The sequence below is a fragment of the Ascaphus truei genome, chromosome 2 (assembly GCF_040206685.1).
Source record: "Ascaphus truei isolate aAscTru1 chromosome 2, aAscTru1.hap1, whole genome shotgun sequence".
Classification (NCBI taxonomy): domain Eukaryota; kingdom Metazoa; phylum Chordata; class Amphibia; order Anura; family Ascaphidae; genus Ascaphus; species Ascaphus truei.
The window spans coordinates 290644626-290660074 of record NC_134484.1 but is presented as its reverse complement, the minus strand read 5'-3'; the positions used below and the strand labels follow the sequence as shown (position 1 = coordinate 290660074).

General features: G+C 40.0%; 1 protein-coding gene across 7 annotated transcripts in view; it reads right to left on the bottom strand.

The window, feature by feature from the left end:
• The window catches only part of UBP1 (upstream binding protein 1), a 161062-nt gene that overhangs the window by 132926 nt on the left and 12687 nt on the right, over positions 1-15449 (bottom strand). For all 7 annotated transcript variants that reach the window (XR_012799184.1, XR_012799185.1, XR_012799186.1 and 4 more), the window contains exons 4-6: positions 13675-13780; positions 12099-12205; positions 1096-1248 (exon numbers count right to left, since the gene is read on the bottom strand). Coding sequence is in view for 3 of the 7 variants with exons in the window: in XM_075586340.1 (XP_075442455.1) it covers positions 1096-1248; positions 12099-12205; positions 13675-13780 (366 nt within the window). In the remaining 4 variants the exon portion in view is untranslated. The remainder of the gene's footprint in view (positions 1-1095; positions 1249-12098; positions 12206-13674; positions 13781-15449) is intronic.

Sequence of the window (15449 nt, the reverse complement as noted above, 5' to 3'; positions counted from 1 at the left end):
CCCTCAGCCACGAATAAATTTGTGAAGATGAACAAAATAGACCGGTGGAAAAAAAGGCTTGATGCGGTCATCAAAAGAACTGCCATTATTACAAGGAAAGTTTTCATTTATACTCAAAATTGGTAACTAAGGAGACAAAAGTACTGTGGAAAGGGAAGCTTTCACGTTGCAACCAAGATGGCAATAACAAAGCCACTATTCTATGCTCTCTTCTGCTCACTAAATACATATTACTGATGTGACCAAATTAGGCCCCAAAAAACGACATTTCATATAACATATGCTGAAAACACTTAAATATATTATTAAAAAGTCCATATACCAAACCTTTTTAAAGTGTTCTTGAACAGATTGGTTGATGTAAACTAAGAATAGGAAGCTGTTTTAGTTAACTTATCTTTGGCTTATTCTACCAAATATAATGATTATCTTATCCTTTCTTAGAAATACTTCTGTTAGGAAGGGCATGCACAAATCAGAGTACCTTTTTAAACTATTATAGGGATGAAAACCATAATCTACTGAGACCCCACTGTAAATAAATTATTTTTGAAAGTTTAAAAACATTTTTTCCCCCAAACAACTTACTGTAATCTTTTTTCAACAAAAGGTATAAATGACAAACAGTTAGCCGAAAGAAAATGTTACTGCCAGTAATACACTTTGGTTCTACATACTGTAGGACAGATTCTTTAAACACTTAAAGACAATTGCAGCTCAACCCCGTTATAACGCGATCCGTTACAACGCAAATCTGTTTATAATGCGATGCAAGGGTGGCTCCCAATTTTCATATTTATCAATACTTTACAACACGATTATTGGAATCTTAAATACTTTATTGTACAATGCATACAATTGTACATTATTTCTAACGCAATCCGCTTATAGCGCAATGTGATTCTTTGGACCCCAAGCACAGCGTTATAAGGGGTTGAGCTGTACTAATGGAAGTAGAAATACACTCTGTGGAATAGAGAACTGACGAGACATATTAAACATTTCTATTTTTGTGTAGCACATTTATCCAGAGAGTTTTGCAACCGATGAAAAACTAAGTCAACTTTGTTGAGAATTGCCAAAGAGTCATGTTACCTTAAAAACTTTGATTTGGCAGCTGGCTGAGTGCAGGTGATCAGTGTACTCCCCATTATCATTCTGTTTGAAGCTGTCAACCTGAATTCTGAATGGAACTCCTTTTTCACCCCCATGCTTCCGAGGGGTGAACTCTGTGCTAATACAATGCACCTTAAAAAAAAAAAATAAAAATAAGAGAGAGCATGGTTTGTGTACAGATTGCACTACAGGAAGACGGTGGGTGAAATACAGGAGTTTAAGAATAAGTTGAAGTAAAACAAAATGACACAGAATTTCCTAGTAGATATTTTAAGGGTTTTAAGGGGAAATGCATAGGTGTAATTTGTGTCACAGTGAAGCACTTCTATTTCAGGGGTGAAATGCATCCCCACAAACAAAATAAATTAATTGCATGTCTGATTTGCAGCCTCCTACCAGGTTCACAATGCAAAACAAGCAACCAATCGCATACAGATTATTCCAAAAGGGATAACTATTTCTGAATAGGATCTGCTGCTTCTGTAAACACGCACTTTGCAATACTAGAAGTGAATGCTCTAGGCTACAGCTTTATGTCCCCCCCCCCCCCCTCCCGGTATGAAGAAATGGGCCTCCTGAGATGAACCGCATAAATTTAGCTCCAGGTACCCCTTGCTTCCTAAGATACATACCTCCGTAGGTACTGCCGGAAGCATCGCCAACTGAGTGAAAAATATGGAGGGTTAACTGTCCCGTGGCATGGGAGATAAAAGGAAGCTGTGACGTCACCTGTTATGGCTACATATTGGCCCATGTGATGCGGGAGCTTTTTAACCTACATAAGTGGTACCTTCAGAGGTATTTAAATGTGTTGGAATGTACAGTAAGGTAGAGGGATGCAATTTATAGCAGAAAGACGATAGTGGATGCTCAGAGTAATTGCATGCTGCTCCATTATACAAAAACAAACTTGGCATTGCCAGATTATAATAATGCACTATAATGTAGAAAAAGACCTGACTACACCATCATACGAGTATTTTACTAGATTCATTATTTTTCTTTGTTTCGTTAGGTTATCAGTATAGTTATTTATGCATGTACAGTATATAGAGTACAGTATATGCATTCATACATGCATATGTAGCTGGATATATGTCTGTACTTATGTTCTGTGTTGCAAAGTAGCAAGTTCTGCATTTTTTTCTGCTTCACATACATTTTTGTAAGGACTACACCATTTTGAAGCTTACAGCAGGTTAGTGAATTTACATTTCTCAGAGAAGGGCAACACAAGACTGCAGCTCTACTTACTGTGGCTTCAAACAACTAAAATATATTGTTCAGTATAAGTTTGAGCCTAGATTAGGGAAGCATTGCACTAAAAATGTTCATATTTAGGTGTGCCGGGAATTATACTTCAGTTTGCCTGGATCCTGCAGCAACATCTGCTACACAAGGTTATTACTGGGCAGCTCTCTGAATGCCCTCTACACTAATATTATACTGGTTTTTATCTGCACCATTACCCTCCCTCACATTCATCTACCACAGTCTCTTTCAATCCTTTTTTTTTTTTTTTTTAAACAATCATCACACCTTGTTTTCCTGACTTATCCCATTCTCCAATATACAGTACTCTACTTTCTATTCCATGTTCGCTGCAACATCTCAAAAACACGTTTTCTCGTTCTTTAATCTACCTCAGCTCTCTCCTTACTACATACACATCTACTCCTCTTTCCTCTCTCACCTTTGCCCTCATGAACGCAACTGCTTTTCCCAGTCACTTCTGCCATCTATCTCCTGTGCTCTTAAGTTATACTTTCACCTCCCTCCATCTCTAGGCTGCTGGAGACATTTCTCCAAACCTTTGCCCCTGCCGTATCCCCACCTGCTTTCCTTCTCGAACATAAACCCCATCATCTGTATCTAAAAGCTCAAACCCTTCCAAGCTATCAAGAACCCTTCCACCCTGCTTCACTCCCATTTTCATGTGTATTCTGGAATGCTTGCACTCTGAAATACTTGTTGTACATGACTTCTCTTCACCTTTGCACTAACCGAAACTTGGCTCGCACACTCTGACTCGATCCTTGGAGGCATTTCCATCTCCAAGAAACCTTGCCCCTTGGGACGCAGGAGTGGAGTAGGTGTAGGTAAGGGCTCTTCTCACACAGTTTCAGCCCTTACCTACACCTGCTGCTTCCCTGACATTCTCATCCTTTGAGGCCCACACAATTACGTCTTGTTTCTCTCTAATCTCTGCGCATTGCTTTGATCTATTGGCCACCTAACTCCTCACACTTACATTTCCTTTCTGACTTTGAATCCTGGTTATCCTTACTCTCTTCTGATTCACCCACTCTCCTCTTAAGGGACTTTACCACCACATAGTCATCCCCTCATTCCTGGGCATCTCACTTCCTCTCCCACTCCTGCGTTTGGCATCCACAAGGACGGTCACTTCCTTGATCTAGTCTTTACAAAAAAAAACCTGTCCTTTATCAGATTTCTCACTTCTTTCCCGCCCTGGTCTCATTTTATCTCACACAAACTCCAGCCTATCCTTGATATATACAAAAGAAACAGCGCAAAAGACCTCATAGTGTAGTATGAATATAAAATTGTAATATTATAACAGGTGAGTATTGCACGTACATCAGATTGAATAATTACTGGCAGTACATGTATATGGACATGTTACCAATCAGCCACGAGTGGAATGGGTTGTCTTTACGTGGGTAGAATCTCCTTCCCCTCTCCTCTGATGGATCAAGGCTGCCGTGGTGTGTAGTATTAACCCAGCATCCAGCTGCAGCAGTCCGGTGGAATTCGTCTGCTTCACAGCTGTTGGTTCAGCGGGGCACTATATATCCACATGGTCTCTATAACACTTCTAAATGTATCTCTATTGGGATCTAGTCTATGTAAACTATCCTCCCCTTAATCTTACTTCCGCTAGCATAGGAATGTATTTAACATTATACATTTTATGTTGTATTAATCTTTGTTTCTTTTATCTTTTAGCATATGGAGCATATTGTGTTTAAATAAAGTTTTTTAACCTGTTTCCCATGTTTAGAGGGCTTATCCCTTTAATTTTCCCTCCACTTGATGAGGCTGGACTCAAAATAAACAGCCAATCACAAGACAGGGACTGGTATAAGAAGCGCACCTCTAGACACCTCCGATATCCCTGAAGTACTCTAATAGTACGAAACGCGTTGGATAAGAGGGCGCTTCTCTGGACTACCCACTGTGCTTTTGTATCCTGTATACACCCATCACTTCATCCCTGTTCCCGCTCGCTGTCTCCCTGATCGCCTGAGTTCGTGCAGACGCCACCGGATGACGTCACCAGACGCGCGCCTGAATTAGACGTCACACGCCGTGAGACACAGAGGAAAAACCTACCCTGCTGTTTCAACAGCCGTGCAGTAGAGGATTTCCACCGGGCTGCTGGAATTGGATGCCGCAAGTCTGCCCCGCTGAACCAACAGCTGTGAAGCAGACGAATTCCACCGGACTGCTGCAGCTGGATGCTGGGTTAATACTACACACCACGGCAGCCTTGATCCATCAGAGGAGAGGGGAAGGAGATTCTACCCACGTAAAGACAACCCATTCCACTCGTGGCTGATTGGTAACATGTCCATATACATGTACTGCCAGTAATTATTCAATCTGATGTACGTGCAATACTCACCTGTTATAATATTACAATTTTATATTCATACTACACTATGAGGTCTTTTGCGCTGTTTCTTTTGTATTTGTTCTTCTAGTTGGTATGTGGAGCCATTCCACGAATACAGCTGCACACCTTCACAAAGTAACAGGTTTATATATATATATATATATATATATATATATATATATATATATATATATATATTTAATCACTTAATCACTGTAAGATTACACCACTTTGTTCACAATTATTAGAGCGCAGTTCACTTTCTGTTTGTTTTCATCACTTTATGCTCACTACTGCTGCACTGTGATTGTTGTACATTGTTTATTCAGTTATTGCATTAATCATGGCATGGACACTATCAAGTTGTAGGGAAAAAAGGACTGCCCTTTTTGATTCCATGTTTAAAGATGAATCCAGTGTCTTTGAGGCGGATTCTGACGAGGTCACCATTGAAGTTCATTTTAAACAATTAGAGAACTTATTGCTGACTGCGAGCAGACAATGGTTGGATCGAAATACGCTTCAAAGATATCTGGATTGTGGCAGGGTGCCACGTGGATTACGTTTCTCTAAAAATCCTACATTTGGAAGAGATAACGTCTACTTCATGAAAGAATGGGATAGAATACAGGAAGAATGTTCTAGAGAGTTAATGAGATTGATTATCTATGAACGTAGCAAAAGCATTGCTGAACTAGAAAAAGATATTGGTAGAAAGATTTTAATTTTTGGAACCCCTTGTATTACATCAAGATTGTTCCAAATTAGAATGCGAACTCAAAATGACTTTAGAGTCAACTACGGAGGAAATAATGTTAAACAAACAAAAGAAATTCTATCGTGACAAACACGACTATGATAACGGAAGACAAAAAGATTGGGCAAAATTTGAGAGAGAAAAAGGTGTACCCAGTAACGGTCAAATTCCCCCTAAAGAACAACACCATAAAAATGAACAAAAACAGAAAACTGATAATTATCAGAATGAGGGAGGAAATTATAGTAATAAATACAAGAGAGATCACCAACATACTCTTAAATATCATCCCAGGAGTAACTATGGTAAACAAAATCAAAATAAAAGGAGATATAGTTCTAATAAAAGAAGAGATAGTTCTAAGAACTATCAAGAAAGGAAGAGAGATAATTCTAATACTAGATATGAACCGAAAGAGACACAATATAGAGATACATATTACAAAGAACACCATAGAGACCAATACAAAAGGGCTACAACACCCCCAAGAATAGACTCTGGCCGCCAATCCCCTTCACGTTCCCTTTTTCTGGAGGCACTCAAGTCTCGGTACTTGGGTCCAACGGAAGGGGGGAAACTAGACAAGAAAAAACAGAGTCCAAAGCCAATACGCACTCAGAAAAGGCACCACTCACCCGAAGAGGGACTAGGGGAGGCTGGAAATCCCAAACAAAGAAGAGAATCGAAATAGACCCTAACGTAAATAAATCAAAAGGCATATTCAACCTATCCTCTGTTGCCTTGACTTCTCATCAGGAGCAAGTTCTTAATAAAGGCCTTAAATTCTCTCAGTCAAGTGGACCCAATGGTTTCCAACTGTTCACTGACTTGCACAAATTCACTAGGAATTTGACCTTAAAAAGGCACTTTATGAGGAATAAATTAGGTATTGATCAGCCTAATATAGAGATTGATCAGATATGCGTTAGGGAGAACAAAGTCGATACATTATGCCAACATACTGATTTTAAACCACAATCTAGATTTTATCCTGCACACAGTAAAGGCAGTTTTATAGATTCGTTTTTTAATGTTGTTAACAATGAATTTACTCAAATGGTTAAAGACTTTAAATTCACAGACATAAAACATAATTTGACGTTCAAAGAACATCAAGCAGTCAAAGAATTACAAGATAATAAGAGTCTGATCATAAAACAAGCAGACAAAGGTGGGGGAATTGTCCTCCAAAATAGAAATGACTATGAAATGGAGGCATTCCGTATACTTGATGATCCCGTCTATTACGGTAAACTTTCACACAATCCTACTAATGATTTCCTATTGGAGTTAAAAACTCTTCTTGATGAAGCTGTAGAGTCCACAGTACTAACTAAATCAGAATACTGTTTTCTTTATGTTGAGTTTCCACGAATTCCAGTTTACTACCACCTGCCAAAAATACATAAAAATTTGAAAATTCCACCTGGCAGACCTATTATTTCTGGCATTAATTCCCTAACGGCAAATCTATCTCAGTATGTAGACTATTTTTTACAAAAATATGTAAAGGTTTTGCCCTCCTATGTAAAAGATACTACTGCCGTTCTGAACTCATTAAAAACAAAAACTTGGAAGGAGGAATACAGATGGGCAACCTTTGACGTACAGTCACTGTACACCTGTATTCCTCACAATAGAGGTATTAATGCTATTAGAGAAATAATATCCAAAGATGCAGAATTACATCCCCTTAACTGCGAATTTATCATAGACGCCATTCAGTATATCTTGTCACACAACTATTTTCTTTTTATGAATCAATATTACATCCAGTTGTGTGGCACAGCTATGGGGACACGCTTTGCCCCTAGCTACGGCAACATTTACATGGGAGTATGGGGAAGATCTCCACATCTGGAAAAATAATCCATTTGCAAACCATGTAATTAGTTGGCAGAGATATATTGATGACGTGCTATGTATATGGGAGGGTGATGAGACTACCCTAGAGCAGTTCAAAATCTATTTGAACACTAATGAATTTAACCTAAAGTTCACCGCGGAAACCCATAAAAATGAAATTAACTTTTTAGATCTTAGTCTAGAATCCAAAACTGGTTTATGTATAAATACCAAAACTTTTTTTAAAAAGGTGGACACGAACAGTTTCATATTATCATCCAGTAACCATAAAAGGTCCTGGATTGATAATATACCTGTAAGTCAATTTATGCGAATCAAACGCAACTGTAGTCAACAAATTGACTTTGAACATCAATCAATTGATCTATTTGACAAATTCATAGAACGTGGTTACGATAGAGCTCTTTTAATAAGATCATTAGAAAAGGTCTGTAATATGGATAGGGAATCACTTCTGACACAAAAAGTGGTGAAAAAAGACTTTATTAAAAAGAAAGACGCTAACACAGAAGACAATTTAATAACAATTCCCTTTATTACAGAATACAATTCGACAAGTATAACGATTCAGAATATAATAAAGAAAAATTGGAATATTCTGTGCAATGACCCCATTCTTGGTTCTTGTCTTCCCCCACAACCTACCTTCATTTACCGCAAGGCCAAAAGTTTAAAGCACTATTTGGCACCAAGTGACATAGGATTGTCCAATACCTCCACATCTGAGGGTCTATGGTTACCAAAGAAACCAAGCGGCAACTATTAAGGCTTGTAAACTGCTAAATTCAGAACGAAAACATTTTTCCTCAAAAACTACAAAAGAAAACTTTGTGATCAAAGACTGTATATCATGCAAATCCACTTATGTAGTATACCTTCTCCAATGTCCCTGCGGACACCAATATGTTGGTCGAACTAAACGCTACCTTAGAGTGAGAATCCTGGAGCATGCTAGGAATATAAAACTAGGATTAGACAACCATAGTGTCTCCAGACACTTTAAGCTAAAACACAATAGTGATGAGCAGTCTTCGATTCATTGGTATTCAAACTGTCCCTGCAGGTCGACGGGGGGGAGATAGAGCTAAAATGCTCTCCAGACAAGAAAGTGTTTGGATATATAAATTACAAACACTTTCCCCGTTGGGTTTGAATGAGGAAATAGACGTCTGGTCTTTATACTAATACCGTACAACATATCCGTGTGGCTGAACGAATCTTTGTATTCATAATTTTAGGCACTATATATCCACATGGTCTCTATAACACTTCTAAATGTATCTCTATTGGGATCTAGTCTATGTAAACTATCCTCCCCTTAATCTTACTTCCGCTAGCATAGGAATGTATTTAACATTATACATTTTATGTTGTATTAATCTTTGTTTCTTTTATCTTTTAGCATATGGAGCATATTGTGTTTAAATAAAGTTTTTTAACCTGTTTCCCATGTCTAGAGGGCTTATCCCTTTAATTTTCCCTCCACTTGATGAGAGGCTGGACTCAAAATAAACAGCCAATCACAAGACAGGGACTGGTATAAGAAGCGCACCTCTAGACACCTCCGATATCCCTGAAGAAGTGCTCTAATAGTACGAAACGCGTTGGATAAGAGGGCGCTTCTCTGGACTACCCACTGTGCTTTTGTATCCTGTATACACCCATCACTTCATCCCCGTTCCCGCTCGCTGTCTCCCTGATCGGCTGAGTTCGTGCAGACGCCACCGGATGACGTCACCAGACGCGCGCCTGAATTAGACGTCACACGCCGACACACGCCGTGAGACACAGAGGAAAAACCTACCCTGCTGTTTCAACAGCCGTGCAGTAGAGGATTTCCACCGGGCTGCTGGAATTGGATGCCGCAAGTCTGCCCCGCTGAACCAACAGCTGTGAAGCAGACGAATTCCACCGGACTGCTGCAGCTGGATGCTGGGTTAATACTACACACCACGGCAGCCTTGATCCATCAGAGGAGAGGGGAAGGAGATTCTACCCACGTAAAGACAACCCATTCCACTCGTGGCTGATTGGTAACATGTCCATATACATGTACTGCCAGTAATTATTCAATCTGATGTACGTGCAATACTCACCTGTTATAATATTACAATTTTATATTCATACTACACTATGAGGTCTTTTGCGCTGTTTCTTTTGTATTTGTTCTTCTAGTTGGTATGTGGAGCCATTCCACGAATACAGCTGCACACCTTCACAAAGTAACAGGTTTATATATATATATTTAATCACTTAATCACTGTAAAATTACACCACTTTGTTCACAATTATTAGAGCGCAGTTCACTTTGTTTGTTTTCATATCCTTGATATATGCTATACAACTTGTGAGAGTGGTGAGGGGGTGAGGTAGAGGGGAGGAGAGGAGGGCATCGAGCAAGCGCGGCGGGGATCGGGCATCGAGCAAGCGCGGCGGGGATCGGGCATCGAGCAAGCGCGGCGGGGATCGGGCATCAAGCAAGCGCGGCGGGGATCGGGCATCAAGCAAGCGCGGCGGGGATCGGGCCTCAAGCAAGCGTGGCGGGGATCGGGCATCGAGCAAGCGCGGCGGGGATCGGGCGTCGAGCAAGCGCGGCGGGGTTCAGGCATCGAGCAAGCGAGGCAGGGATCGGGCATCGAGCAAGCGTGGCGGGGATCGGGCATCGAGCAAGCGCGGCGGGGATCGGGCATCGAGCAAGCGTGGCGGGGATCGGGCATCGAGCAAGCGTGGCGGGGATCGGGCATCGGGCAAGCGCGGCGGGGATCGGACATCGGGCAAGCGCGGCGGGGATCGGGCCTCGAGCAAGCGCAGCAGGGGAGGGCCTCGAGCAAGCGCAGCGGGGATCGAGCACGGATCGAGTGAGCGGCAGGGGAGGGGATCGAGTGAGAGCGGATCGAGCCGATGAGGGATAAAATGTAGGGGGGTGGGGGGAAAGGAATAGGGGGAGTTTTTGTGCTTCTAAACTTCTTGAACAAATTGTTCCTTTATGTACACTTCACTTTCTGAAATCCCCTTTACATCAACAGCTCTCCTTTTTCACTAATCTCACCCTATGGAACACTCTCCCACTCAGTATTTGAGAAGCACCTTCACTTTTCTCATTCAAAGCCCAGCTGACAATTCACCTCTTAATAGAAGCATCTCATTACATTTTCTATGGCTCTACTACTACGACCTCCAGGTGCATTTGGCCTCCACTGACTGCACTTTTAATAATACACTTAGGCTTCGCTTATAGTGCCGGCTATGGCGACGTCGTGTCATAACAAATGCATTGCCGCCGTTGCGTGCGCTTATAGTAAGCGCGACGGCGTGAAGGATTGGTCGCGATCGCTGGAAGTCATCTCAATTTGATTTTTCCAGCGACTGCAGCCTGACGTCACTATAAGCGTAGCCTTAGTCTCCCAACATACCACTTCATTTTTAATTTGTATTTATTTTAAAGCTTGTCGGGACAGGGTCTCTTTGCCTTATGTTGCCATTTACATGTAGCACTTAACCCCATCGTTTGTAATATATTTACCTTGTACTCTAATTTTGTAAAGCGCTGTGTACATTGTTGACGCTATATAAATAAAATTATACATACATCTATGTTACTGCAGTGATTGAGATTTAGGTATTTAGGACCAACATTTTTATTTTTTGCTCAGTTTTCTCCCCAGCATTTTTTTTTTTTTAATACATACACAGGTCTGCGAGATGCCAGTTTTATTTTATATGGGAAATAGTAAATTCAACATATTGCACGCATCGTAACAACTGAAAGGAGGATGAAACCCATCGTGAGGTGCTATGGCTGCAAACATTAAAGTGTTGGCCATACAAGTGTTATAGTGAGCAGCTGGGTAACAATTACGCTGTGTATATACTGTGTGCAAAATATGCAATGTGGCAAAACATTGTGTTTAATGTACATAGAACTGCAGTCAGTTATAAATAGGTTGGGCTTGTTTTGACTGAAATGGGTTGGGCTCGAAGACAATACTGCTTTTCTCACCCCAAACCCATGAACAGCGGCCTGTACATGAGCGCGTCTTTATTATCCATACTTTGTATTATTCTTCTCTTTATGTATTTTGGTTCTTTAATGGGTAACTCTACACATATTTAAGTGGGTTGGGTCATTGATAAAATTTGACTGTTAGTTTTGGGTACATTTTTCCTTTTTATTTTCACAGCCATTCTTACTTTTCTGTAATCCTAAAATAAAATGTAGTCAGCACCGAAATGTTGATAAATATATAAATACATGTCATTCTGGAGATGCCAAGTTCATTTGTGTGTTACCAGAGATGTTTATACACTGAAGCAAGTTCGGTAAACAAATATGGGACATGAAGATGCACCTTTAAGTCTAAAGAAAAGTGGTACTTATACTATAGGGTCTTTGTTTAACCAAGAAAGAAATAATAAAGTTGGCATCATTTTTATTTATTTTTTTACATTAAAATGAAATTAATTACTTTAAATAACAAAAATGAAAATTGGCAACTTTACAGTTCCCAAATTCTCACACCCTGGTATGATAGAAGCTCCCTAGTATGAATGTGTGGAGTATTTATCCCGGTATTTCTTTTTCAGTGAACCCTGAAAGGTTCAAATGAAAGGTTAATATCGAAAGCAGCAGGAAAAAACTCACAGGTTAGTCTGCAGGAACACACCAAGCATGTTATTTGAAAGAATGTATTTATCGTTATTAGCAAGGGTATCTCTAACCTGAATAAATGCAGAAGAACGTTTTGATGTATCCCACAAGAATTCAATGGCATTCAGTTGTCCTGGGTTAGTCCTCGGGTCAATTACTCCAACAGACATTGGAATATCTAATGAATACAAAGTTGCTGAGGTTAGCAGTGCACTATGAAACAGTGAAGTTGCTTAGGAGAAGAGGCCAAGTGATTAACTAATTTGCTAAAGTACGTCTGCATACTTTAGGTGACCATGGGAAAGTGGAAGAATGTGTGCACCAGAAGTGTTAAAATGTTGACGTCTTTTGCTCATACAGTATATACAAGAAAAATCTAACTAACGTTCTAACATAAGCTCCCCTTTAGTGCTCTCAGCAAAGTCTATATTTTATATGTAAAACATATTTAGCAAATGCAGCAGAGTTTATTGAATAGCATACATATGGCCATATTAGGCTGGGTACCGATGAGGCCATCTGTGGTTTGTGTAAGGTCAAATATCGGAGATTAAGAAAAAACGGTTAAACGTAAATAAACGACGTTAACCTAAGTTTGTGACAAGAGATATTTGAAATATACAGTTATCCACCAGCAGAGAATTCTAGGACAGATATGCTTTCCATTCGCACTTCTGTGCTCCTCTGGTAACATCTCTATTTCAGAGCAGCATTCTCCTGTCATATTTCTGCTTTTCACTGGTCAGAGACCAGAGGAACCTTTATTTTAAATCATACTAGATGTGTGCATGAGTGTATTTGGTTTAATTGATTTTTTTAAAGAGACATTTAAACTTCCTATACCATTGGACGTGGTCCTTTGAGTGCTTTTGATTTTTATAATTTTTGGGGGCTACCTGGAGGGTTTGGAGGAATAAATCAAAAGAAGCAGCAGCACCCTGTAAATAGAGACTACATCTATTTTACATGATTGAAGAGGAACTTTTCCCTCTTGCTCAAGTGCAGTATTAGTACAGAGTTCAACAAGTGAATCTATAGTGAAACTGCCTTCTAGTGAGCGAGAATCCCTTCAAATGACCTACAGCTGCAAAAAGCCAAGTGTACAAATTAGGCTGTAACAGTCCTATATGGTTTTAAAGAAGCAAAACACCTTGCACTACATTTTTTTTAGTTCAAGGATTGAAGCAGAGGGTCTCCAGACCTGAACTGTATTCATTTCAGCTCTGGCGACCTCCTGCTTCCAGTAGGGGTGCAGCCAGGGAACTTACGTAACAAAATGGCCGCTTAAATGTCCCACAGGCCAATAGGAAGCTGTAACATCATCCCCTTCTGCTTTCTATTGACCCTCGTTACCAGGACATTCAAATTCCAGAGATACAGGCAGCACCTACGGAGTTCTCAATGGAAGCAGGTGGTCCCGGAGATGAAATTAACAGTTCAGCTCCGGAGACCCTCCGTTTCAATCCTAGAAGAAAAAATATGTAATCTGTGGTGTTTTGCTGCTTCAATGACTGTTCATAACCATACATTCTGATTTTTCAGAGAATACACCCAGGAGGTCTTTTACCTGTGAATAGGCACAGAGAAGCCACAGCGATGTAAATCTACTTTATGATTACCTTTGAGACTCCCAATTTTTAAGCATACCCAAGTCAAGAAGGCGGTCACCAGGACGATTCCACTTCCAACCCTCCAGCTGCTGATGCTCCATATACTGAAGCCTTCTATCGTGAAACACAACTCTTATTATACTCTAAAAGGGGTAAAAAGATGAAACAATGTCCAGACGGATTTTGAAAATAATACTTTGTAATGATCACAAAAAAACCTCAATCAAAACGCTATTTTATTCCAACAATTAGTTTCCTTATAAATTTCTCTATCTATAAACCATACAGCCACTGAAATCACAATTTCATTGGAAAAGAGAAGGGGGTGTAAATCCAAGATGGACATTTTAATAAACTTTTAGATAAGATTTATAAAGTTTTAGAATGTATCAAAAAAATGCAGTTGACAAACAATTCAATTTTAACAGGGTTAGGAACCAGGGAGTCCCCCATCGCTGAAACACGTTATTTCAGCTTCAGCGACCCTTAATCCATGAGAGATTTTCCAAAAGGGTGTTAGCCCCTCAAGGAGAGACACAATGGCTTTTAATCTTGCAGGTCGTAAAAGCCCAAAGGAAGCCACAATATTACGCATTGTGCCTTCCCTATTTGGATGGCCATTTTATCCCCAGTAATGCTGGTAGCTACACCGGTAAGTAACTTGGAAACCGAAGGGACCCGTAGCTGAAAATAACGCAGTCCAGCTTCGAGGGAACCCAGGTTCCAACCCTGTATAAAAAAAAAATTTAAGCAATTTTGAGCAGGATTGCTGCTTTAAAGTCTCAAGCAAGTAGTCCCTGAACCGGGATAGTGGAAACACAAGACTCTCTTTAATACCATGAGTCGTGATTACTTTTTCAGTAAGGACTGAAAGAAAAGTTACTTCTTCAAACACATGCCTTGCTTTACATTAAAAATGGGCGTCTCCACAAAAGGAAGCTGCCTTAGTAGTTTCAAAATTGCACAATAAGCAATTGCAGGAGCATAACAGAAGAATTAACCACAAACAGGAAACAAGTTTATAATGGAGATCTGCTTTGATTATTTAATAGGCCTCTTAAGTAGTATCTTGAAAATACAAAAAAAAAAAAAACACTAATATTCTGATATACATGTAAATGAAGCCTCTCTCACACGCCATTTTATTCTCTAAACTTTAAGGGGGAACATGAAATCATTGCATAAACTTCTAGCGAGCAGACTGGTCTCATCTCATCTAAAGTATACATGACGTAAATTTAGTGGGTTATTCATTAAACTGCGCTAGTGCTGATCGAGGCACTATTAATCAGCAAAACCATTGACTTCAATAGAAGTGCCCCGATCAACATTATTGAAGTTTAATGACCAACACCTGTGTTCTGAACTGTATTGTGAGTGACTTATATTGTCCATTACCTTTCTTACCCATGCACACAACACTATGGGTTTACACACGAATAGGTTGAATTCGATGACATGTCTTATTTAACAATTCAAATATGTAATATTTACACATGTATAAAGACATACACACAAATATACGTGTACAGCTGGTCCTCGCTTACCGACGTCCCGGTTTCTGACGGATGCCTTATCAGACGTTGCATAATGCAGTCCGCCGGGCACATTACCCAACGCCGGACCCGCATTTCCGACGGTTACCGCCGCCGATTAACATGGGACCTGTTAACTGACGGCGGTTAGTGGGACGCATTCGTCGGAAAAACAAGGACTGCCTGTATACCTAAATATATTGTTTGATATATATTTACCCATATGTGTGTGTATATGTAGGCATCTCAACACAGTGGTGTGAAAAAGAAAGTACAC